At 41.0% G+C, this 27,025-nt stretch overlaps 1 protein-coding gene across 1 annotated transcript in view; it reads right to left on the bottom strand.

Annotated features, from left to right (window-relative positions):
* Positions 1–27,025, bottom strand: part of DNAH6 (dynein axonemal heavy chain 6) — a gene marked incomplete at both ends in the record, with an annotated part of 289,518 nt that overhangs the window by 87,828 nt on the left and 174,665 nt on the right. The window contains 11 exons of the mRNA XM_082672762.1: positions 2,457–2,582; positions 3,891–4,094; positions 5,674–5,870; positions 6,381–6,504; positions 7,640–7,901; positions 10,105–10,340; positions 10,790–10,957; positions 12,509–12,751; positions 15,233–15,373; positions 16,688–16,840; positions 20,749–20,980. Coding sequence (XP_082528888.1) covers positions 2,457–2,582; positions 3,891–4,094; positions 5,674–5,870; positions 6,381–6,504; positions 7,640–7,901; positions 10,105–10,340; positions 10,790–10,957; positions 12,509–12,751; positions 15,233–15,373; positions 16,688–16,840; positions 20,749–20,980 — 2,086 coding nt within the window. The remainder of the gene's footprint in view (positions 1–2,456; positions 2,583–3,890; positions 4,095–5,673; positions 5,871–6,380; positions 6,505–7,639; positions 7,902–10,104; positions 10,341–10,789; positions 10,958–12,508; positions 12,752–15,232; positions 15,374–16,687; positions 16,841–20,748; positions 20,981–27,025) is intronic.

Here is a 27,025-nt window from a genome sequence, read left to right as displayed (position 1 = left end):
TCAACATAGTTTTGGAAGTTTTAGCCACAGAAATCAGAGAAGAAAAAGAAATAAAAGGAATCCAAATCAGAAAAGAAGAAGTAAAGCTGTCACGGTTTGCAGATGACATGATACTATACATAGAGAATCCTAAAGATGCTACCAGAAAACTACTAGAGCTAATCAATGAATCTGGTAGAGTAGCAGGACACAAAATTAACGCACAGAAATCTCTTGCATTCCTATACACTAATGATGAAAAATCTGAAAGTGAAATTAAGAAAATACTCCCATTTGCCATTGCAACAAAAAGAATAAAATATCTAGAAATAAACCTACCTAAGGAGACAAAAGACCTGTATGAAATGTAGTGCTTAAGTCACATTCTGCTTTACAAGTTGTTACCAATACAGGTGAATTAAAAACAAACAAGCAAAAGTCTATTCTATTTCATTAAAAAATGCTGATTGAGGTCGATTAACTCGATTTCACACCCATGAATGGGTGGAGACAAAGTTTGAAAATACCACCCCACAAATGTAGAAAGCAGCTAGGTGTACAATCCGAATGACACCAAGTCACAGAAAGCAGGGAAGTGTCCTCTTTCAGTCCTCTTTCAGTCAGAGTGTCCTCTTCCTGGCCCCGCTCTAACCAGGGCCCTACTCCCCACTCCCAAGAGCACGCAGCTACAGCTAAGAGGCTCTGCTCTCCAGGGGTAGAACGTCACAGAAAGTCTTTTGTCCATTGCCATGAGAAAAGAAATTCCCTCAGGACCTCCTGTGTCACGACGTAAACTGGGGTTTAAGAATCCAGTTAGGGGACTTCCCTGGTGGCACAGCTGCTTAGAATCCGCCTTCCAATGCAGGGGATGCGGGTTCGAGCCCTGGCCAGGGAACTAAGACCCCACATACTGTGGGGCAACTAAGCCTGCGTGCTCTAGAGCCCGTGCGCCACAACTAGAGAAAAGCCTGAGCACCACAATGAAGATCTTGTGTGCTGCAGATAAGACCCGATGCAGCCAAATAAATAAATGGTCCACATTAAAAAAAAAAAAAGAAAGAAACTAGTTTGGGGCTAACATAACTGGGCCAAGGATTTTTGGAGACCTCACTCTCTCCTGTAACTTCAGGGTTTGAATGGGGGCCTGGGACCCATTACAGAACTTTGCCCATTTTGGTCAAGGCCACAAGCCACACATGGAAGCTTCCTGTGCTTTTTTTGTAGCTTGAGCTGGGAGCATGGTAACTTGCTGTGCATTTTCTAGATGGTCAAGGCTGCTCAGATGGTATACTGTGCCTCAGTTTCCTCATCACACCTTGTAAGGTTGCAGTGTGAATTAAAGAGTTAATATACATTAAATACCAACAACAGAGTCTGGCATGCAGTGAGCACTCAGTGAGTGGTAGCTGTTGCTAATATTACTGATTATTCTAGGCACCATGCCAGGGCTGCAGCTAAGCTGCCCCAGGTCCGCAGTCTTTTCTGGGCTTCTCACCATTCTGTTGCAGCAGAGATCCTTCTAGACACGGTTACACTGAGGCTCAGCTCACAGTGTTCAATTACTCATCCTTCTCATAAAATAGAATGGGAAATTAGGGAAATAAACCATAATTATTACCCAGTTTCTTTTGTGCCCAAGGCCAGTGTAAATGCTGTCCCCTTTGCCTGGAAAGCCCATCTCTCTGAGCTCCTCCCATGGCGAGCTCATCACGTAGGTCACAGCTTAAATGTTACCACCTGTAGCCATGCATCTACTTTAGCTCCCCGCACCCCTTTATAGGCTATGTCAGCACTGGGCTTGTCCCTTCAAAGCCCCTACTGCAAGTTCTCTTCCTCCCTTTCTGTCTCATTTCCTCTCTCTTTTCTCTGGTTATTATCTCTGTCCCCAACTAGATCGTAAACTACTAAGGGCAAGAACCGCATCTGTACTGTTTGCCATTAATTCTCAAACCATATGTGTTGAATGAATGAACAGTTTCAAAAACATCACTCTTGGAGTGACTCTGAGGAAATAAAGCATGTAGACTCAACAAACATCAATTTTTTTAAAATAAAAGTTTATATCATACCCCTTAATCTAATTCTGACTTTACGTCTAAGTGGAAAATAATGTTTATGCCCTTTGGGGTGTTTTACTGGCTTCACATCACTGGTGCGAGGAGATACTCCCTGATGACACTGCTGCTTTGAGTTTTCGGGGCCGCTAACGATCAAGAGCCACACGAGGCCTGAGAATCAGCAGTGTTAGAAAACAGAGCCCATCCCACTTAACACCAAAGGCATATCTTCCAAATATTCGATCAATCACAGACTGCTCCCCATGCGAGAGTGTATTGTTTAAGGAGAAAAGCAATTGGTTTGACCAGCTAGAAAAGTGCACTGACTGGGGTCTTTAGTGTGAGGCAGACATGGCCTGTATAGGATTCCAGATGCGATCTGAAGGTTGGAAACTAAGAAAAGAAAAGTAAAAAGCAAACCTCTTCCAGTAAGACGGGTAAACCAAGTCGGATTGAATTTTCCAGTGTGCGTAAGAAATTACTATCCGTGAGTTTAATGACCTTTAAATCATTTTTGCTTTCTTTGTTTCTTATCCAACGGTTTGCCTGTATGAGAAAGCACAAAGCAGGATGTTTACTTTCGAGTTTGTAAAAAAAGTGGAAGTTTTTAAACTTTAGAAATTTTGTTCAATCTAGAAACAAGTTTGAAAGATAAGAAAAAAAAAATATACCACTCCCACTGCAAATAAAAATACCTTTTAAATCTAACATTTGGGATTCTTGCTTTTGTTCAAATTTGGGGCAAATGAAGAAAAGACCCATCTAGGAAAAAAGCTCACACTTAAGGTGTTCAAGCTTGTCTCCCTTGCTTTCAAATGGATTCCTTTTTCTAAACCCCATTTAGAACAATTGATCCATGGACTTAAGTTCAGATAATGGGATTCTGTATATTCCAGGCAGGATTGCCCTAAAATTCATCACACCTTGACTTCATTCTCACTCCTTAGACCTCTTAGGAACAAAGAACAAGGACAGGAATGAATTTCTCCTCCCACAGAAAACAAATAGTCAACCCCCTAAACAAACCCAATCAATATCAAGTGTGCAGACCCCTACGTTCATGGCAGCACTTCTCACAATAGCCAAGGCATGGAAACAACCTAAATGTCCATCAACAGATGAATGGATAAAGAAGATGTGGTACATATATATGATGGAATATTACTCAGCCACAAAAAAGAACAAAATAATGTCATTTGAAGCAACATGTATGGACCTAGAGATTATCATACTAAGTGAAGTAAGTCAGAAAGAGAAAGACAAATACTATATGATATCACTTATATGTGGAATATAAAATATGACACAAATGAACTTATCTATGAAACAGAAACAGACTTGTGGTTGCCAAGGGGGAGGAGAGGTGGGGGAAGGAAGGACTGGGAGTTTGGGATTAGCAGATGCAAACTATTATATATAGAATGGATAAGCAACAAGGTCCTACTGTATAGCACAAGGAATTATATTCAATATCCTGTGATAAACCATAATGGAAATGAATATGAAAAAGAATGTATATATATGTGTGTATACACACACACACACACACACACACATATATGGATAACTGAATCACTTTGCTGTACAGCAGAAATTAACACAGCACTGTAAATCAACTACACTTCAATAAAAATATTTTTAAAAAATCAAGTGTTTAGAGCACTTGGACTCCTCTCTTTTTACTTTCTACCTCCACAAAATGAGGGACGTGGACTAGAAGACAGCTCAACTCCCTTCTAGGTCTAATGTCCAAGATTCTTACAAGTACGTTAAAGTCCACTTTTAGAATTTGTAATAGTGCAATATTAAGCAGAGTTAATAGGCTGCTCTTTATCTGAAGCGCTGGTTACACACCTGATCTTGGGGATCAATCATCAAAGGCCACCGTCTCCCTTGAGTGACCAGAATGCCATTTTCCGTTGATATCAGGTCACGGGGCAGCCCATCTGTGTTCCACTGTCGTATTTCGTAGGGATCGCCAAGAGTGTTAATGAGACTGAAGGCAGGATTGATTGGGATCTCTAGAGACTGACAGTCCTGGATCCAACACTCTATAAGCTGTAGAAGGAGAAAAGCTTGTATAGAGTCAGGAATACTCAGTAAATGAAGATACACACAACAAGTCCTACTTAGGCAGGAGATAGATGGGTCCCGGGGGCAAATGGTTTGAGTTTGTTCCTGTGGACTGATACTCTCAGATGGGAATGACAGGACAGTTGAGAGAGGAGGCTGGGCCCTGCCCAGATAGAAGATACATATTCCTCATTCTTGAAGTCAGGAGACCTCCCCGACTACACATGCACAGAAAGGCTCCTTGGAGGTCAAAAGGGGAGTGAGGTCAACTAATGCTCACTTACCCATAGGCCTCTTCGGTAGAATTCATCTTGGCTAAGAGATGTGGACGCACACATGGGAAATCCTGAGCTATACCAATACATATTTTGAACCAGGCAACTCAAAATGATTGGCCAAAGGAAACCCGGAAGAAATGCCCCATAAAAGTGATTCAAACTGCCATGAGGGTGCGACTCTCCCTGAGCCTGCCCGTGTGTCTATCCACATGTACTGTACTCTTTTTTCCTCCTAGTAAATTACTTGTTTCACTACTTTCTGTCTTTGTGGGAATTCTTTTTCTGCAAAGCCATAGTGTCAGGGCCTTGTCACTGGCCACTGGTCTAGGGGCAAGGATTCAGTGCTCTCACCACCACGACCCGACCTCAATCGCTGGCCAGGAACGGAAACCCTGCTTCAAGCCGCTGCAGGCCGAGGCCACCCGAGATCACTACCAGACTCCACAGGCATCCTGGCATCAGAGCACAGGACACAAGAAGTGGACTAATAAGAGATCTGGGGGCTAGAACTACGCCGTTAACCAGCTGTGGCTTTGGGCATGTCCCACGCCCTGTCTGGACCTCAGTTTTCTCGTGTAGAAAAGAAAGGGGTTGTCACAGTAGCCTTCACCCACGGGTGTAGGTGGGAGAGTCTGGCAGCACGTGGAGAAGTTGGGAGTTATCACAATGACCAAGGGGGCTACTGGCAATTAGTAAATCGAGCAGAGGGGTGTTAGCATGTCACCTCCTTCAATGAGTGGCACAGTCATGCACACTAGGGAACTGTCTGTCCCCCAAGAGCACCCCTGGCCCCACTGCCCGCTTGGCATCAGATGATCCCTGAGCTCCTATAGAATCTGTATGAGTCCTATACCAACCAGGTTTTATTACTCAAGGACAGGGATAAACATTTTTAGGAAGGCATTTCATAAAAGTGGTTTGCAGATATCTCCAAATAATTCAGTTTCCTGCTCTTTCCCATCGTTGAGCCCTTTGTAGCAGGCCCTCACCAATTCAGAACACTTCATCCTCGTTCGATCCTAAGTCGGGAAGACTCCCTGTCTCTTTTTCTTCCTCAGGTTCCTGTGTAAGCAAGCGATGAGTAACTTTCTAAGGCGGGAGAGGAAAAGGGGGATTGTGTTAAGGAAAGCCTAGGGGTAACCATCACTGACTTGGGGGCAGTGGAATGAATACCTAAGGTTCATGGAGAACCTCCCTCTACACTTGGAAAAATGACACACACACACCCCGCCTCCCTCAGTTTCAGCTGCTTCTCACCCCTCCTCACAGAAAGCACGTTTACCCACCGATTGCCTGTACTGGGCTGTGAAGGCCCCATGATAGGCCACGCAAGCTGCTGCTATGAACACATTCCCGATGATGTTCGATATCTCCTCGTTGAATTTCTCGATGCTTTCTTCCCATCGGATTTGCTCGTCTCCTAATGCGGCTGTCAGCTTTCCAGCACGTACCAGACGTGCTTTGGTCAGGGCCATCGTCTTTGCTAGAAAATTTAAAGAAAACCGGGTTATGTTATTCAATATTTGCCTACAGTATAAGAAGTTTGTTCATCTGCTTCTGCTGATAGCAGAATGAGCATGACTTAGCTAATGACGTCAATACATCTCTGGGAAACCTCACACCAATTCAGCACTAGTACCCATTTCAGAGACAAGTCCAAGTTTGCCTCTTCCATGCTGAGAGTTCCTTTTTGATACTCCTTTACTCTGGCTGAAGATAGCGCTCTCTTTCTGCCCATGTGGTATTTATTTTCTGGATCAAATTCATGTGCTGCTCTGTGTTATAATGTAACATTCCCCCCCAAAGCCTTATTCAGATATAGGAGTTGAATATATACAATATACTAATGTTATACTAGAAGGTTAAGGTCATCCATCTAACGCAAATATGCCCTACATACTGGATGGAGGTTGAGACCTGACTGCCGGAAAACGCTTCTTCCTTTTGAAAATCAGGCATTTCCTGACCAGCATAAATTTTATGAGTTACTTACCCAGACTTTCTTTCTCATTCACGCTTTTGTTGTATTCACGTTGTAAGGCCTGTATTTGATCTTCCACGTTTTTTAGTAATGCTTGCTTTTCTCTCAGAGTAGCCATTGTAATATCAAGTTCAGCCTAATAAAATCAAGTAAATAAGAACAGGCCCCCAAAGAAGGTCAAATTTGCCCATTTATAATAGTTCATTTTAAAAAAATAGGATTTATGTTTTCTTTCTCTTAAAAGAGTTTGTCCTAAAAGATAGTGATATGATATACAAAGTTAAAACATATATGAGAGAATAAAATATAAAAGCAGAACCAGAACAAAACAAAACAAAAACAAAGCCCAACAAAATAAATCATAGAAGGATTAGAGAAACAGATGTACCAAGCGTTTGAGGATGAATTGGTTACTAAAATGGACTATTAACTTTAAATGATAAAACAAATGAAATACTCATGCAATAGTGAAAACTATCTTTCCTAACTAGTTCTCTAGAGCAGGGGTCTGCAACTATGACCTGCAGGCCAAATCTAGCCCACTGCCTGTTTTTGTGTGGCTTGTGAGCTGAGAATCGTTTTACAGTTTTAAATGGTTGGGGGGAAAAATCAGAAGAAGAATAGTATTTCATAACACATGATAATTGTATGAAATTTGGCTTCCAATGACCATAAATAAAGTTATATTGGAACACAACCACACTTAACTCATGTCTGAATTGTTGATGGCTGTTTTGGTGCTGCAACGGCAGAGTTGGGTAATCGCAACAGAGACCATAGAGCCGGCAAAGCTGAAAATATTTACTGTCTGGATTTTTACAGAAAATGTTTGCCAGCCCCTGCTCTATAGCTGTGGTTCTTTTGGTAACCTGTTCCACTAAATGATCATTCTTTGTTCTGCTTAGGGCCTCACATCCAACTGTGGGTAGTTAAGCTGGTTTTTAGAACCTCATCAAGTGTGGGAGTATTTAGCAAATAGAAACATAGAGTATCAGATGCTAGAACTAAAATAAAGTAAAAAATTACCATAGGCCTGACGATATGAATATACTAAGAACTTACTTTCCTTTTATGCTGGAAGAGGGCTGATTTCAGAGGTCATTTCTGAAAAAAACAATCTTTGCTAGCTATTTTTTAAAACAAAAACTAATTTTCAAGAGCATGATTACTATCTATATTGTGTAGGGTGTCAGCGGCACCACAAAGGGAGCTTGAATGATTGATGATCATGGCCTTTGATTCTACAAAATATCACAACACAGATGACGTACCTGTGCAGCGCGGAGTTTCTGTCTCTTTGGTTCGACTTCTTTGACTACACGAGAGTACAAATCCATCGCTCTTACCCACATGCACATGGATTTACATGCTTTGGATACTTTCTCTACTTTTTCAGGCACGAAATCAGGATTATTAATATACTTTTGAAGCTTTGCCAGGATTTGAGGCTTAACGTTTTCCTTATCATATTCTAAAAGTCTTCTCAGGAAGTTAGAGTCACCAAGAAGTTGCTTTGCCGTTGGCCAATCAGGCCTGAAAAATACACATGATAAGTTAATAGCATTGTAATGAGGGAATGTAAGAACAAAAGAAATGTATTCCTTTGAGGACATTAAGATATTATCCCACAGATTAAAAAAAAAATCAGGAACTTCTCTGGTGGCACAGTGGTTAAGAATCCGCCTGCCAATGCAGGGGACACGGGTTTGAGCCCTGGTTCAGGAAGATCCCACATGCTGTAGAGCAACTAAGCCCGTGTGCCACAACTACTGAGCCTGCGCTCTAGAGCCTGTGAGCCACAGCTACTGAGCCCACGTGCCACAGCTACTGAAGCCCATGTGCCTAGAACCAGTGCACTGCAACAAGAGAAGCCACCGCAGTGAGAAGCCCGTGCGGGGGCTCGCCGCAACTAGAGAAAAGATTGCGTGCAGCAATGAAGACCCAATGTGGCCAAAAATTAAAAAAAAAAAAAAAGAAATAAGAAAATATGTCACTTAGGCATGATTAGATGGAATTCAGACAGAGTTATGTCAATTGTTTATGTTATTAGTTATGTAACGTTTAACTTGCTCTGAGTTTTCCTATTATAAAGCAAATATAACACAATTTACTGAAAGCATTTTACTAGGCTTTAAGAGCACCACGAGCTACTACTTTTGTTTTCTAGGCATATATTTATGCAATTTTACTTTCATAGTGTGTATAGTTTGTTTTTTTAAAAAATACTTAAAATGGTGTTTCTGCAAATGCTCTTATTTACTGGTTGAGCTACAGTTATAAAAATTTATTTTGTTTGCATCTAACTGACTTTCAAATTTTGTAGAATGACATTTATATTAGTTACCCCCCCAAAATGTGGTTTGTTTTACTGCTACTATTACTATTATTAGTTCCAAGCAAGACAGAAAATTGAAGTTAATGTAAAGAAGTTACAAAGATGTGTTTTTAATGTTGTCCAATTATGTGTTACTTATAATAAATTTTAAAAATACTATTAAAGTACCAGTCCAATTAAAAAGGAAAAGATATTGTCCCACAGATGGCTTCTAGTCTTATCGTGGTGATTGTTTCACAATGTGTGCAAATGTCAAATCACTATGTAGCAAACCCGAAACTAACATAATATTGTACGTCAACTATATCTCTATAAAAATAAATTAATTAAAAATGTTATCCCCAAAAGTGGGTAGTTTTAATCTCAATACTATAATCCCAGTAATTGGTAGTTATGTGCACCACCATTCATGGGGGGACAAGTAGTTGGATGACTAATGTTCCATACAACACAGTTTTGGTAGAGAAACAATTATAAAATCATAGAGTCATAGAAATGTAAGGCATTATAGGAATAATAGTTTTACTTCAAAAACAGCCCAGGCACTCACATCTTTATCTCCTTTGCTTGGTTTAGATCCTTAAAATCTCTTGCCAGGACACTACAATCACCTTCGAACTGGTTTTGTCTCTCAGTCAAACTCACTCTTTGTGAACTTTGGCCAGGTTCACGTGAAAATCTGATTATGTCAACAATGTTCAATGGTTCTCAGTCCCCTGTGGCCAGGGCTCTCCATCTGTGCTCTGAAGAGCCCCCAGATCCCACCGAGGTGCTGGCCAGAGGGTTAGCAGGGAGGCCTGGCGGGGGAGTGCTCTGGGCCCCCTACCTTCACTTTGATCAATTTTCCTTGGAAAGGTTTCTTATAACACAATTTTTATTGAAGAAAAGTTTATATTACTAAAGAAAGTTTGAAAACTGCATATCTTCTAGGTGAAACCTGAACTGCTTAGCACAGCATACAAGACCGTTCATGATTCAATCACTGCCCTCCTGCCCAGCACCACCCAATCCATGAGCATCAAAGATCCCTGAGCTCTCTCCATGGTCTACTCTCCACCTGAGCTTTGTCTCTCAAAAAACCTGCTCACACCTCTGCAGGGGGACTTAGGCACTCTTTTCTTGGCACTCCTAATACTATGCAACTCTCACATGTCTTGAAATTATTTTTCATGCCTCGTTCCCTACTAGACTGTAAGTGCCTTGTACGGAAGAACTTATATTTTCCATCATCTAGTGCAAAATAGATGTTCAAGAAAATGCTTGTGGAATCAATTTGTTGAATGACAGACCGAACTGATGAGAGGGTGGAGAATAGAATGAAAATATGTAAATGAAAATGGAGAAAGGGAGCAAAGAAATTCCACCAGGTATTTTGGTAATGGGTGATTGTGAGGTACTCACTTGGCATTCAAGAGAATAGAGATGGCTTCCATCACAGTCATGACCATATCTGGGGGCTTTGTGAAAACTCTGATTTCAGATATATCCGCTTTATCTAAGGAATCCAGTGCTTTGTTAGCAGCCTCGAGTGCAGGGAGAGCTTCTTCAAGATCTCTTTGAGCATCGTCAGCTATGGCTTGGGTTTCTTCCGCTTTCACTTTTGCTATCGCTTCATCTTCTTGCACAACGCTTCGGACCTAACCATTGAAACACGACTGCTTAAGTGGTCTCAGTATTTGAATTTCAATGTTTCAAAGCAAAGCCAATCATAGTGGGTCACATTTGCCCCTTTGGATTAGATCAATGATGAAAGAAGTTTGTCTCTACTGCATTTTATGCTCTCCTTTGTCCGTCTCATGCCATGTTGATAATAATGGAGACAAAGTTATTAGAACAGACAGTTCCTTCTTAGGAGAAGATTCGCTGCTTTATATTTGCAGCTGGTACTATTCTCACAACTCTCTCTGTCCCACTCGTTGGGTTCACTCATTCTCAGGGAGAGAGCCAGGCTTAAAAGCATGGCTAAATTGACCTATCACTTAATTATTTTCATAACATATTTAAAAATCCAATCATTTGTCATTGTATATAAGGGATCAGTTGGTGGTCAAAGCCTTCTCACCCACTGTCGGGTGATGCTGCATACCTGATCAGCATTTTCTTGATCCACTGCCAGTTTGTCCATCAGGGCTTCAACATCTTGTGACTTTGTTAAAAGGACAGGTTCTAAAGCTGAAAGATCTAATTTCATTTCATCTACTAGTACATTTGTTTCTAATAGTTTGGTGAGACCATTCTTAACCCGTTCACGTGCCTAGATGACAAGGAAAATATCTATTATGATGAGTATTATAAGTTTACTGGCATCTCTTACTCATGTACTAGAATTTCACATCTGCAGAATTGGTGAATCGGTTTGTAATAGTTAACACTGTGAATGTACAGAAAGCTTCAGGTAACAGAACTCTAGGAAATGGCCCTGATATTCACCACAGTGGGTTTGGATCCATGCCCCCTGGCCACAGGAGTAGGACGTCACTGAAGGCCCACACTGTATTATTTTTATTCCCTGTGGTAGCTTGGTAGCATGTTGAATGAATGAGGGATGAGTTCAAATAGAAACTCCTGGAAGTCACAGCTCTGGGAGCTTGTTTCCTCAGGGTGGATCAGCAGGGCTGAGACCCCCTGGAGATAGTGTCCTGGGTACTTAGCCCTAGTTGCTGATCTAAACCTTACTCCCCGGTGGTAGGAAATTCTTGACTAGGATCAAAGGAGTGGTATCTGGTAAAGGAGGCACCTCGGAATAACTGTTTTTTGAGGGTGAGACAGAAAACGTGGTTCAAATTGTCATGTTTCAAAAATATGTGTCACGTTATTTTACTAGGCATACATTTACCAGGTAAAAATCCTCTGAAAGACATTTAAAATATCTAAATGGTAAATGCTTCCATTTTTACTATTTAAAATGTTGAAAATTTTAGGTCACGTTAATAGCCTGATGATGACAGTAGCCACTATTTTCTGAGCACCTCATCTGTGTTAGGTCATATTCCAAGCACTTCACAAATCATATCTTATTTAAATTCTACAACAATCCAAGAGGTAGATACATATTATTTTAAAACTTTATTTTCTACTAAGATTGGAACAGTTACAAAACATGCTCAAGGTTGTACAGGAAGAAAGAGGTAGAGCAGAGGTGCTACCTGGTCTGCCTGACACCGAAGTCCTTGTTCTTAATGGTAACCACTGACACGTTAGACCACCAAACCCCCATCTCTATTATTTAACAAAAAGTTCTCCTTCTTACTAAACATTGCAGAGGTGACTAGTTCTCTGCTTAACTTTAATTCTGTTGCAATGTCCATATCATGCTCCTGAGTCAAGGACCCTTATGTAATGATAGAAGACAAAATCTAAATATCAGGGCTTCCCTGGTGGCGCAGTGGTTGAGAGTCCGCCTGCCGATGCAGGGGACACGGGTTCGTGCCCTGGTCTGGGAAGATCCCACATGCCGCGGAGCGGCTAGACCTGTGAGCCATGGCTGCTGAGCCTGTGTGTCCGGAGCCTGTGCTCCGCGATAGGAGAGGCCACAACAGTGAGAGGTCCACGTACCACAAAAAAAAAAAAAAAAAAAAAAAAAAAAAAAAAAAAAAAAAAATCTAAATATCAAAGAAGGGGAAGGCCTTTGGACTGACAGCATGAGACACTTTTGGGTCATATTGTAGGTTTTCAAGGGCATGTATGGGATGGAGAGAGGTCCAGTAGGCAAGATGGAACATAGATCTTCCACTCATTCTGGCAAAAGTTTTGAGTCCAAGCAAAAAAAGAAGTTTTTTTTTTAAGTTAATAATATTAAACTTACTGAGACTAACTTCTTCTTTTTTTCACTCAGCATAGACAAGTAGAGATTGATGAGTTCCAAGTAGGAGGTGGGCGTTGTGTAGTACCGTCTCCGGAGCTCTGTGTAATAGCGTTCCGCCATACTGGAGACACTCAAGTGGACATTCACACACATGAGGGAGAGCTTTTCTTTCAGTTCTTCATTTACAGCATCAACATTTGAGAAAAACGTCTTTGATACAGAAAGAAGTGCTTCTTTGGGCCACTGTAAATAAAGATATGATTTGGAAAGTCTGTTGCTTATTTCCATAATACACAGTTTAACTATGAAGAAAAATGCATTTCTCTGAAAGTCTTTTTCGCCTTGTCCCGCCTTTTAGCTTGTTAACTCCTACTTGTGTCCATGATGTTTCATGAATTGAATGGCTGTGCTCATTTGAGGGAGGTCCTGGGTCTGCATTTGCTGACCCCAGCACAGTGTCTGGTACATAGAAGTTGTTCAAAAACTATTTGATTGATTGAATAAACGTGGGTGTTTTTAGCATAATTGTATGAATAAAATCACATCCATTATGAGGACCTCATGTCCTCTCTCTGTTTATTATACAGTTAGAGTGCCAGGTTCACGGTTATAATCACTGTCCTGTTCACCTCAACTCCTTTGCTCCTCTCTTGTCTCTCTGCTCAGTCAAGTGCAACTCTCTGTTACCCCACACCTGCAACTGTGCAGGTAGCACGGCTGGAGAAAACCCCCCACAGCTGTGCTGACTGGCCTCGCTGTCAATTCATGGCAACTAGCTCAAGCGGGTTCTTAGCTCAGCCCAGAAATGCTTCTACATCGTCTCATCCGTCACTCCTGTATCCTCCTGAGTATTTCACACCCTATGTTACTTCCTCAGACTGCTAACACTTCCTCTTTCCTCTTCATTCTCAGTTCATGACCTTGCTCCCCACATCACTAAAAAAAAAATAGAAGCAATGCAAACAGAACTTCAATGAATTTTCACCTCCACGTCTTCCCCTCTACTTGCATCTGTGGGCTTACACTCTGGGGTGAGCTATGCGTGCTCCCTGCCCATGTCAGCCCCTTCACTGGTGAAGCCATCACATCCCTTCTTGCCTATTCAGTGACACTGGTCCAACAATGCCTAACTCTGCTGCACCATCAATATAATTCTCTTTTCTGAATCATTTCCATCAGCACACGTGTGTTGTTTGTGTTCTCCACTTGAAAAAATACTTCTCTCTTGACCTCACATATCTCTCTAGCTATTACCCATCTCATAGTGTTCCTTTGTGGCAAAACTCCTTGAAAGAGTTGTCTCCGATTCCCCTCCTTTCTTCTCTCTTGAACCTTCTACCCTATCACTCCACCGGAACAGCTCTTGTCAAGATCAATGGTAACTCTACACTGGTAAATTTAATAGTCTTCTCTTCTTTATAAATTCCATTCTGCCTTTGTTCAATGATTGTCATTATCATCCCTTGCACATGAGTAAATCCCTAGTGGGCTTTGAAGCTCTAATGTAAGTACCCTTGAGGAGTTACTGGACAATGTGTTACCACTTTAAAATCAAGCAAGTTCAGACATATACCCGGAAAAGACAAAAACTCTAATACAAAAAGACACATGCACCCCTATGTTCATAGCAACACTATTTACCATAGCCAAGACATGGAAGAGAGACCTAAATGTCCATCGAAAGATGAATGCATAAAGAAGATGTAATGGGGCTTCCCTGGTTGTGCAGTGGTTAAGAGTCCACCTGCCAATGCAGGGGACACGGGTTCGTGCCCTGGTATGGGAAGATCCCACATGCTGTGGAGTGGCTGGGCCGGTAAGCCATGGCTGCTGAGCCTGTGCGTCCGGAGCCTGTGCTCTGCAATGGGAGAGGCTGCAGCAGTGAGAGGCCCGCGAACCGAAAAAAAAAAAAATGATGTAATGGGTATAGATATAGATATAGATATAGATATAGATATAGATAGATATAGTGGAGTACTACTCAGCCATAAAAAAGAATGAAATAATGCCATATGCAGCAATGTGGATGGATTTAGAGATTATCATACTAAGTGAAGTCAGACAGAGAAAGACAAATATCATATGATATCACTTATATGTGGAGTCTAAAAAATGATACAAATGAACTTATTTACAAACAGAAATAGACTCACAGACATAGAAAACAAACTTATGGTTATCAAAGGGGAAAGGTAGGGGGAGGGATAAATTGGAAATTTGGGAGTAACAGATACACACTATTATATATAAAATAGATAAGCAACAAGTTCCTACTGTATAGCACTGGGAACTGTATTCAATATCTTTTAATAACCTACAATGGAAAATAATCTGAAACATATATATATACACACATATATATACAATTGAATATATATGTAACTGAATCACTTTGCTGTACACCTGAAACATTATAAATCAATTATATTTCATTAAAAAAATAAAATCGGGTCTTCCCTGGTGGCGCAGTGGTTGAGAGTCCGCCTGCCGATGCAGGGGACGCGAGTTCGTGCCGCGGTCTGGGAAGATCCCACATGCCGCGGAGCGGCTGGGCCCGTGAGCCATGGCCGCTGAGCCTGCGCGTCCGGAGCCTGTGCTCCGCAACGGGAGAGGTCACAGCAGTGAGAGGTCCGCATACCGCAAAAAAAAAAAAAAAAAAAAAAAAAAAAAAAAAAAATCAAGCGAGTCCTACTTCTCAAAGAGATATCCTGTGATGTCACCGACCTGGACAAACCAATCAATGGTGCAGCAGTTCACAAGGGATGGAAACATCCGGCATCGGGACCGAAAGGCCTCCCCAACGGGGCTCATGCAGAGAACAATGTGCAGCTTCTGACGGACTCTGCTGATAAAGTATTGAAACACCTGACAAAAAGAAAGACATTTTCAATTTAGAATAAGGCTGAACCAACTATGAAAATAAGTGTTGGCTAATGCATCTGACTCTACCAATATCAAATTAAAAAAATGTTAGCATAGTGGATGTATGAATTGTTTTAACATCCCATTCCAACCCCTTTTTCTCATGCAGACTGGAAAGATTAAATGACGTTTTGCAGACGCTGTTGCAACTTGGGTTTAGCATGTGACGTAGGTCCTCTTCATCAGTGGATTTAAGGAGACCCCTTGAATAAAGTGGAGAGAGGTAGTCACACAAGGCTTTGCCTTGGGGTAGGAGACCATTGGGAGAAAGAGACAGGGTACAGGGCAACTATTTTTGCAGGTACAGAGCCTGGCAGAAATGGCATGGACCTGGGGTCACCATCTCTGGATGTGGCTCCTTACTTCAGCTGCTCCCAACGTGGTGGGGGACACATGACTTTGGAGCTGGCAGCTGAAGCAGTAGCACACTGATTGGTTAGAGGTCTCCTGGATCAGCAGAACGGTTGTGGCAGAGGCAGCAGTGTCCTTGACTGTTGACTTCTACAGTGTCATTTCATAATCGTTCCAAGGAATTCAGCCTGGAATCCCTTTCTTTAGCCTTCCCAATGGTTGTGTCCCTCGAATAAAGCCATTTCTGCTTACATTGGCTGTCTGTACCTATAAGTCCTGACCTAGCAGGCGAGGGAATTCTCATGAAAGGACACGGAAGAGAGGATATGAGAAAGACTGGCCCAAAAAGTTAGATAAGGTGCAGAAAGAAGAGAAAGGCCTGGGCTAGACAAATAGCTGCTTACAGAGTGTAGCACGGTGTTGGAGAAATGGATCTGGACAGCAGCTGTGTTGTGTGTGAGTGTGTCTGTGTGTGTGTGTGTGTGTGTGTGTGTGTGTGTGTTAGAGAGAGAGAGAGAGAGAGGTTGACAGAGAGGGAGAATGCATTTCATAATCTTGCCAATAGGAAAGGCAGTCAAAAGTACTGAACTCCTTAAGCAGGGCACTGGGTGTGTGTGAAATAAATTTGTGTTTAAGAAGGATAAGAGAAGCTTTCCAGTTTGGACAGATCTATGATCTCCATGCGGTAGTAGGGTTTCTGTTTTCTGCTTTCCATAACAGTTTCTGGAAACCTGATGAACCAATGCTTTAAATGTAGGAAATAAAATACATAGGATTACAAAGGAAACAAATTATATTGAAAAAATTCTATCCATGGACTGCTTAAGGGGATTTGTGGACCACTGGAAAAAGGCTAAGACAACTTTTTGTTTTCCAAAACCTTCTTACCATTCTGACATGTCCTACCTCATCTCTATTCCCCTCAGAAATTCCTGCTTCTTTCACTCTTGGTCTGGTGGCTGCTAAAACCTGCTCCAGTTCATCCTTTTCAAATAAATTCGGCACTTCACCTGAGTTCAGGATGTTATTTATATCTTCTAGAAACTCTTCTACTACAATCTGTAGAAGAAAGCAGAGTGGTCATTATACCTTATTCAACCATTTTACATTTACTACCTGTATATTACAAAGCAAATATATGATCTAAAATTCACACTGAGTTAATTTTATCTTTAAGAGAAGATGACCCTGGGGGAGTGGCCAAGATGTTAAAGTAGGATGACCCTGAGCTTACCTCCTCCCACGGCACACCAAAATTACAACTATTTACAGATCAACTATCAATGAGAGTGACCTACTTAACGCATAGAAATATAAACAGAGAATTAGGCAAAATGAGGCAACAGAGGAATATGTTCCAAATGAAGGAACAAGATAAAACCTCAGAAGAAGAACTAAGCAAAGTGGAGATAAGTAATCTACCTGATAAAGAGTTCAAGGTAATGACCGTAAAGATCCTCGTGAACTAGAGGGAAGACTGGATGAACACAGTAAGAAGTCTAACAAAGAGAAGATATAAAGAAGAACCAAACAGAGCTTGTTTTTAAAATTTCTATGAAAATACAAAAGATCCTGAATAGCCAAACTCATCTTGAGAAAGAGGAACAAAGCTGGAGGTATCATGCTCCCTGAGGTCAAACTATACTAGAAAGCTACAGTATTCAAATAGTATGGTATTGGAACAAAAACAGACTCATAGATCAATGGAACAGAATAGAGAGCCCAGAAATAAAACACACACTTCTATGGGCAATTAATCTACACAAAGGAGGTAAGAATATACAATGGGGAAAAGACAGTCTCTTCAATAAATGGTGCTGGGAAAACTAGACAGCTACATCCATAAGGAATTGGACTACATTCTCATACCATATACAATATATACTTTCTGTCCATTTCTCTTTCTCTTCTTCTGAAATTCCCACAATGTGGATATTGTTTGTTTTGATTGTGTCCCATCAGTCCCATAGGTTTTCTTCACTCTTTTTCTTTCTTTTTATGCTTCTGACTGGATAATTTTAAATGTCCTGTCTTCTAGGTCACTGATTCTTTCTTCCACATGGTTGAATCCTTTTGAAGCTCTCTATTGAATTCCTCAGTTCAGTCATTGTATTTTTCAGCTCTAAGATTTCTGTTTGGTTTTTTAAAAAAATTGTTTCTATTTCTCTGTTGAACTTCTCATTTGTTTATGCATTGTTTTCCTAATTTCATTTAGTTGTCCATCTGTGTGTTTTTGTAGTTCACTAAATTTTTTAAGAGGATTAATTTGAATCTTTGTCTGACAATTCACAGATCTTCCCTTCTTTAGGGTCAGTTGTTGGGGCTTTATTAGTTTCCTTTGGTGGTAACATGTTTACCCGATTATTCATGATCCTTGATTCCTTACATTGTCATCTGCACATTTGAGTAAGTGTTCTTCTCTTCCAGACTTTACTGGTTCACTTTGGCAGAGATTGTTCTTCACCAGTCAGCTCAGTTTGGGTTTCTGGACATATCAACTGGTAATATCTTTGAGCAGGTGGGACTTGCTATCAATGTCTATTTTAGGGTAGGGATAATGCCTGAGCTCTGAGGTCATGGGTGATGCAACTGGCTGAGAACAGTTGGACAGGACTTCTGACTTGGTTTTAAATGAGCAAGGCTATAGGATGAGCTCTGTGATTGCCTGGGTTCTCTTATCATGTTTCCTAGACTGTTGGGGCTGGGTACTATACTTAGCGGTAGGTGGGGCTATGAATTAGCTTCCCTGCCCTGGCAGAGTGGGAGAATGGGTTCCAAGCCCAAAAAGGCTTTTTGTGGTCTGGTGGGGTGGGGCGTGGCAGGGAGGTACACTCACCATTGGGCACTGTTATGAATTAGCTCCCTTGCTGAGGTGGAGAAGGAGAGCTGGTTCCAAACATCTTCCTAGGTGTTTCTGGTCAAGCTTTCTGCTTGGAGGGGCTGGGAACTAAGCAGTAGATGGGACTGTGAATTAGCTGCCTTGCCTGGGAGGAGCAGGAAACTGGCTTCAAGTCTGGAAAGGCTCTTTGTTTGTGGTCTGGACTCAAGCTGATCTTCACCCCAAGTTCCATGGCTGGGCAGTGTCACTCCACTGGCTTTGCCCTGTGGGCCATCTACTCTGTCTGCCATACTCTCCTCTTGAGCGTTGCTGGGCTACACAGCTTTCCAGGTGTTCTGGCCAGGCTTTCTGGCTGGGTGGAGCCAGGAGCTACACTCAGCAGTGAGCAGGGTATGACTGGGTGGGTGGGGGGACCGGACCAGGCTCCAGGGCTGGCAAGGCTCTTCATTTGAGGACCTCGAATCAGGCAGACCTGCACCCAGCTGAGTTCCCTGATCAGACTGGCTCTGCGGATGAGCAAAGCTGCTGGCTTGGACCACTCTTGGGCGCTTGGGTAAGAACTTGTTTTGTCATGATCTGAGTGCTGGTTGTTACATCCTTACGCCTTCTCCGTCACAATCAGATTCCCAGAGGTCAAGTGCTGCAGATTCCTCCACCATCCCTGTGATTGGAAACTGGAGTGAAACTCCCAAGACGCTACCCAGAACACTGCGGGAGCTGGATGTCCACCCTGGGCTCTTTCTTCCCACTGGAGAGACCCCAGGCTCAGAGGAGACCTCTTGATGTGGTGCTGTGCTGGCCTGGGAGGAGGGCAACGTGGTCAGTGTGTCGCTGCTCCTCTTACCCTTCTAACGTGGACTTTCTTGGTCTCTGTGGTGCAGGGGTGTGCTTCAGCCTCACCCTCCAGGTTCTAGGATTTTCTCCGTGTCTCGTCCGTGAATAACTGTTAGGTGTCCCTGTGAGGGGGAGCAAAGTCGGGACTGACCTATGTCACCATCTTGGCGATGTCACTTGCTGTCACTTTGTTCTTGCACTATTTTCCTGGTGTCACGAAATTGTGTATGTGTTCTCTTGTAGCTCTCTGAGCATCTTTAGAACAATTATTCCGAATTCTTTGTGGGGCAATTTGTGGATCTCCCTTTCTTGGGGCCGGTTATTGGAGGTTTACTGTGGAGTCACGGTTCCCTGATTCTTCACAATCCCTGTAGACTTACATAGATGTCTGCCCATTTGAAGACGCAGTCACTTCTTCCAGACTTTATGGGCTGACTTCGGTAAGGGAGACTTTCAGCAGTGGGTGGGGGCACGCTGGGGCACTAGACGCCAGGTCTAGTGGGGCAGGGCACCGAATACGGGGGCATGCGGTATGGGGAGGTTATGTGACTTCGGCTCAGGACACAGTGGCCACACACTCAGCTGTGGGTCTTTTCTCATTCGTAAAAAATATTTACATACTCAGATATAAGGTCACTGCTTGTCACAGATGTTGAAAACAATTTTCCCACCTTATTCGTACTTAGTCATTTTATAGTGTTTTCAAAATTAAAATGAATTTTAAAGTATTTATGCACCAGATTTATCACTTTTTAATTCCTTGGCTGATTTCTATAAACGTTTATTTTCGCTAACATTAAAAGTGTAATCACTGTAGACAATCCTCTATTATGGAATAAATTCAGGATCAGTTAAATTTGTTGTAGACATAGATGTAATCTTATTTTAATTTTAAATTTAATTTAACCAAAACATATCCATCATTTTTTCCTTTTCTTGAGTGAAGCATGTTTCCCTAATTGATTTCACTTAGGGAATTACTTTCTTATATTTATTTCTACAGGAATAGTTTATTATCTCTGTTTTCTATGCCCTTTCCCTCCAAGAAAAGTTAAGTCCTTTCTCGCCCTCTTAACCTCTGATCACATTTACTTACTTAGAATTTAAAGGGGGAAGCAATAGTTGGTAAAAGAAGTAAAAGTGTATCGTTAAAGTCTTTCATAAGGCCCAAGAACTCTGTTATTAGAGGGAATGATTCCCTGAACTACATCCTAAAAACTATTTGAAGCTCACACACGTGATTGTAACACTTGTCCTTTTCCTGTTCTTGCTCTTTGGCTATTTAGATACGTACCTGGGTGTCCGTGAAGAGGAAAACCATATTCCTGTCTTCTACACCAGCCAGTTTGTACAGCTTCCTCAGGTCTTCATGAAAACAGTCATAATTATACCCCCGGCTCAATTCAATCTGCAAACATTTGTAACCACATATGTGAGCTGCAAGTCTTGTAAGAGACTGCTTTCCTGTGCCTCCCACTCCAACCAGCAGGGCGTTGCCTCTTTCCTGACGAATCATGCGGGCGATCCTGCAGGAGACAAAGCAGACAAAGGTTTATTTCAAGTGTACAGACAAGGCTTCTGCTCAGAGGGCCTGCCCCAGTGTGGAAGGTTGGTGGCCTCTGGAGGGTCATCCCCCAGCCAAAGGCCACAGGGAAGAGCAGGGTATGTCTGAGGTTCATGGTTGGGAGAAAAGCACCACTGGTTTCCTTATATCCATCTCTCCCCCATTTCCTATAGGCTGTTGGCCTTGGTCACGCAAATACAGTAAGGTAAAAATCTCCTCTCCCTTCTTCAAAGCGTGAAGGATTTTGTTAAGGAGCCTGGCTTCTCTAGGCCACTACTTATATTAACCATTATATGGGCAAGCAGGTCTCTATTTCTAAGGATGAGCAAGAGAAAAATCGCTGAATGTAGGAGAGGAGACTGCAGCTCAGAAAACATCAACAGGAATAACCTGAAATGGATTTACTATATCAACAAAATTTTAGAAAATTTCTGATTCATGTTAACAATAAGAATTTATAAAAAATTGCAATCATGATACTAGAGTGAGCACTCAGAAAGGGGAAAAAAATCCAAGTGTAGGAAAAATTGATTGTTGATGGAAAGTCTGACTACCAAATTGCAAACCTCAGTGGAAGATGGGCCTCACGAATAGGATACTGTGGAAAATTGAATAGGTGAAGTAGAAGGCAAACACAAGGAAGTTAGCCAGGCCTCCGAGAAAAAAAGATAATGATATTAAAAATGACAAGAGAGAAAATGGAAGGTAAACAGGAGAAACAAATTGAATCCCAGAGGCCACACAATAGGAACTGTAGGAGAAATAAGAGGGGAGAGAGCTGAAATAATAGAAGAAACCCCTAGAGCTGAGCCCCTAGATCTGAGCAAGTCACTCAGTGTCAGGAAAGAAAGTCAAAGAAGACAAGCAAAACACTAAATGTTTTCTAGGAGATCTATAAATATAAAATAAACTATGTGTGTGTGTGTAGGTGAGCCTGCATGCATATGTGAATCAAAGTATGAAAGAGAAATCTATATTTTAGACATAATTGAAAATTTGTGAGCATCTGAAAAATAGATATAATAGATTACTCCCAAAGGGACAAATAATTTTAGGCTGGCCTCAGGCATCTCTTTTACAAGATGACATTCCACAATGGTTAAGAGGGAAAGCTATCAAGTTATTTCTCAGAGAGTAAACCACCTGCAAATCCTTCCTAAAAGAGTCCTTGAAGGTATACAGAGAAGTATGAATAAAATTCAGAAACTCAAGAAAAAGGGGGAAGGGATGTCAGTATAAAAGTGAGCAGTTTGTATGAGAGTCAAGTTCATATACTGTTGTTAAGATAAAAAGGTAATGGTAGGGCTTCCCTGGTGGCGCAGTGGTTAAGAATCTGCCTGCCAATGCAGGGGACACGGGTTTGAGACCTGGTCTGGGAAGATCCCACATGCTGCAGAGCAATGAAGCCTGTGCGCCACAGCTACTGACCCTGCACTCTGGAGCCCGCGAGCCACAACTACTGAAGCCCGCGTGGCTGGAGCCCGTGCTCGGCAGTGGGAGAGGCCACCGCAGTGAGAAGCCTGCACACTGCAACAAAGAGTGGCTCCACTCACCACAACTAGAGAAAGCCCACCTGAAGCAACGAAGACAAAATGCAGCCAAAAATAAATAAATTTATATATAAAAAAAGGTAATGGTAATGTCAATAAACTCACCTTAAAAAGAAGATGCAAATGTAAAAAAATTCTTTTTAAAAAATTATCACCGAAAATCTCAGATTGGGTCATCAGAAACTAAGAAATCATGGGAGAAATGTAAAAGCAGGTTTAATTTCTCTCTCTCAATCTCTCTCTCTCTTTTTTTTAATAGGAAGGTATCTGTCATCTACTCTATTTTTAATTCATGATGCTGATAATTGGAAAAAACAAAGTTCAAATATTTGAAAAGGATAATGGTTTTATTACTTTTTTAATTAAGAAAGAAAAACATGATCATTGTAACTGATGGGAAAAAAACACTGCTAACACTTTACCACTTGTAAGCTCTATCATGAGGGCCTGGATGCTGTCCTGCTCTCTATGGGAACAGTGTGTAGCACACGGTAGGTGCTTCATAAATAAATTTATGTCTGTTGACTTGTATGTGTGTGTTTACAAAAATGGAATTAATCTCTACACCACATTTTGTTTTGTGACTGTTTTGCTAAATAATGCTTTATGGACATTCTCATGCTAGTGAATACAGCAATAGATATATCATAATTTATTTAATCGGTTCCCTACTGATGGATATTTAGTTCTTTTCATGGTTTTGTTATCATACTGACAATATTAAAAAACAAACCTTAATGCTAGCTGCAAATAGAATCCTTTCAGATCATGAGAGAGAGAGAAAAGCCATGAAACAAAAAAGAGGTTGCATTAAAATAAGTTAGAAAATAAGTTAGGATGGCATAAATGTGGTTGTTAAAGCCATGCTTTAAAATAATATTTAATTATATAGGCTTGTGGAGGTAAATGAAATGTGTTAAAGGCATAATGTCTAACTCTATGTGCCATAATTGAATTTTATAAAAAAATTATATATGCTTATAAATATATTTGAAAGCACCATACAATTTTAAGTGACTGTCTCTAGGTGAGGAGGTGGAATTATGAACAATGTTTTTGTAAATTTTCCACAATAAGTGTATTTAGTATATAATCAGAAAAAGTAATCACTATTTTTTTTTAAAGAAAACAAAGTAGATCTATTTCTTCCTTGTAGGAAATATAAAGATGTCTTCCTTATGTAGTAGTTCTATCATTAAAAAGATCTTGGTAATAGGCATTTTTATAAGTAAAATTACGTTTATGAAAAAAGGAAATAAACATGTGATTTCTCATTCTAACTACCTCTGAAATTCAGTACACTATCACCAAATCATCTATATTGAAGTAATCAACTTCTAAAGACCTTAAAAACTGTGAATTAGACGACAGTGGTTAAATAGTTCTTATGTGCCATCAGCTTTGGTGGCAGGGCATAGGAGCTGTATAGTATGAGCTTAGAATGGGCAGCCTACAAGGACTGATTGGAAAATGCTCCTCTGGGACAAAGCACAGACTCCTAGGTCATTATTCAGTATCTTCTGAAATAGTATTAAACTTTCAGATTGGTCTTCTACAGCTTCACACTCTCTCCTGCCCTTACGGTGAGTGTGCTGTTTCACTGCCCAGAAAGTCTTGATAACACTGCTTTGTCTAGAACAGGAGTGAGCAAAAGATGGCCTATGGACCAAAACTTAACCCAAAGATAGGTTTTTCAAAAAAATTAAAAAAAAATTTTTATGGCCTATGAGCTAAGAGTGGTGTTTAGATTTTTAAATGGTTGACAAAAAATCAAAAGAGTAATATTTTATGATATGTGACATTATCACATGACATTCCAACATGAGTGTCCACAAATGAAGTTTTATTGGAGCACAGCTGTGCTCATTTATTCACTGAGTGGCGGTGGTTGCTTTTGTGTTACAATGGCAGAGTTGAGTAGTTGTGACGGGGTCTGTGGCAGAGCCTAAAATATTTACCATCTGGCCCTTTATGAAAGAAGGTTGTAGCTCCTTTCCCTAGGACCTGCCAACTAAAAACTCACTTGCCACCTGGTTCTACAAGAATGAAGTCACTAACCACTGCAGTCTCTGACCTTCAGCACACCCTGAAAGGAGTTCAGGGTGGAGATGAGGAATGAGGAACTCTGTGCTCTGGGAAAAACTGGCAGAACAGATCTTCAGATATCTATTTTCAGGAGATTTTATGAACTCAATTTCTTGCATCTTCTCATATCTAGAAAAGCACTAAAATCGTTAATGGAGACATCTGTTCCTTGTGACTAGCAGCAACCTTCTGCCAAAATGTGTGCTTGACTGCACGTACCCCCTTCACCAAAATCACCTCGCCCCTACCTCTCTGGAGCAGTTCCTCGTAGCTATGTGAGAGGCTGTTTTCTGGGCTATAGTCCTCATTTTCCCCCAAATAAAACTTAACTCATAACCCTTACATTGGGCATTTTTTTCTTTTTTTTCATTTGACAGATCCTTTGCTAACTCCTCCCCTAAAACAACTAAGACCCACAGGTACTATTGCCACTGCTATATCTCTATCACAATGCACATCTAACAGACGACACTTCAGATCATTTGCTTATACCTCCTCAGCTACCTCTGAGAGTATAAAATTGAGGGCTGAATGGATATGTAATAATGTTTTGTTATTTCTTCCCATAATGCACAAGGGCTCTATAGTGGATGAAAATATTGAATATCATAAATATCTTGCACTTTATATGTTACTCTTCCCTTGTTTCATTTACATTATAGTAATTTGTTTTTTCCATCTGAGATTATTTGAAACAAATTACTTGTCCTTTCTGCTTCCCAGTGTTATCTTTTCTGTCAACTTACATATCAATGGATAAAAAACTCCCTCCATTGAGAATCCTCCAAAGTTACATTTTCTCTGCTGTAGTAGGCAAGAGATGGCTCTCCTAATTAGTAACTTTATCTTAACAGAGAGATCCATTTGACCATCCTTGCAGTATGGTGACAACTTTGGGGGTATGTAATAGGTAAACAGCTTGGTGCAAACTGCTCTTCGAAAGCACAGGCTCTGAAGTAAATTTTAATTTTTTCTGAGTTGGGAAGGCTTTTATTCAGTTATCCTATGCAACAAAAACAAAACAAGAACCTAGAATGTTAACAAATGGAAATGTAGTATCAGCTATATTGCTGAATATTTAGTGATTTTCCCAAAACTCTTGTTCATAATGGAAGTCCTTTCCAATTGCTAATCAGCAGTAGGTGTTTGAGAGCTCTTACTTACGACAAGTAGAAATTCCTCTCTAGAAAAAAAGAGAACACGTCTACATAGTTACTTACATGGTGGTCCTTTTTGCAGGAAAACTAAATCTCCCCCATTTTACAAATGGTTTTTAATTTCCTTCTGTAATATTTTAAGCAAACCTTGAGTAGCCTGGTGATTCCCTTTCACAAAAGAAAGAGAGATTATAAATATAATTAAGCCGACTTTGCCTATCATCTGGTCTATTCTTCAGGAAGTTTCTCAGACCAGAGTTCTGCCATTCTTTTCTTTTCTTTTTTCTTTCAGGCTTAGGGCTTGCTTGAGCTATGGGAATAAAACTTGTTAGGAGTTAGTGTGTGGGTATATTGGCAGGGGGACAGATGGGAAGCAAGTGGTATCCTGACAACCCAATGACAAACTATTTTGTGTTACAGCACTTGAGCTGTGATGAACATAAATCCTTGAATTAGAGTTAATTAAATAGCAGAAGTATAGGAAGGGCAAAAGACTTGGTTTGCTTATGGTTATGGAAAAAAAATCCTGGAGATCTGTCAGTCTTAACAAGGTCCAATACTAAAATACAGTTGACAAGAGAAACAAACAAAGCAATTAAAATCTTGCCATGGTAGTAGACCATGGGAAATCCTGTCCTCACACACATTTTGCACTGCTTATTCCACAGAATACTATATCAAATCTGGGTATCACATTTTAAGTGAAACATCGAAAAGTTATAAAGGGCTCAGTATGTTGAAAACTGGACATAACTGCTAATAGGCAATAGTGAAACATCTGGGATAATTATACCCGGAGAAGGTAAAGCTAAGAAGAACTTGGTCATGATTTTCAAATATTTGGAGGGCTGTTAGGAAAAAGAGTGGATCCATTTTTGGTGGAGGCATCTACAGTGAAGTTAGAATCAAAGCATTGGATATGATCCCCAGCCTGCCACTCACCAGCTAGAGGGCTTCGGACAATTCACTTAATCTCTCTGTGGCACACGGTATTGTCCAAAAATGCCTGCAATAATGTTTCTGGTCCTACTTGCTCTTTGACCCTATGAAGTGATAGAGTCTCTGATCCTGTCTTGTGAACCTGGGTAGCCCTGTATGATGCTTCTAATGACAGAGTATGGTAGAAGTGATGCTGAGTGACTTCCAAGGCTATGTTGTGAAAGGCCATTTGCCTCCTGCCTGGCTCTCTCTTGGGGCACGAGCCTTTGGAGCCCT

This window comes from Grampus griseus (genome assembly GCF_964374135.1).
Source record: "Grampus griseus genome assembly, chromosome: 15".
Classification (NCBI taxonomy): Eukaryota; Metazoa; Chordata; class Mammalia; order Artiodactyla; family Delphinidae; genus Grampus; species Grampus griseus.
The sequence above is the reverse complement of the archived record's forward strand: the minus strand, read 5'-3'. Positions and strand labels throughout refer to the sequence as shown.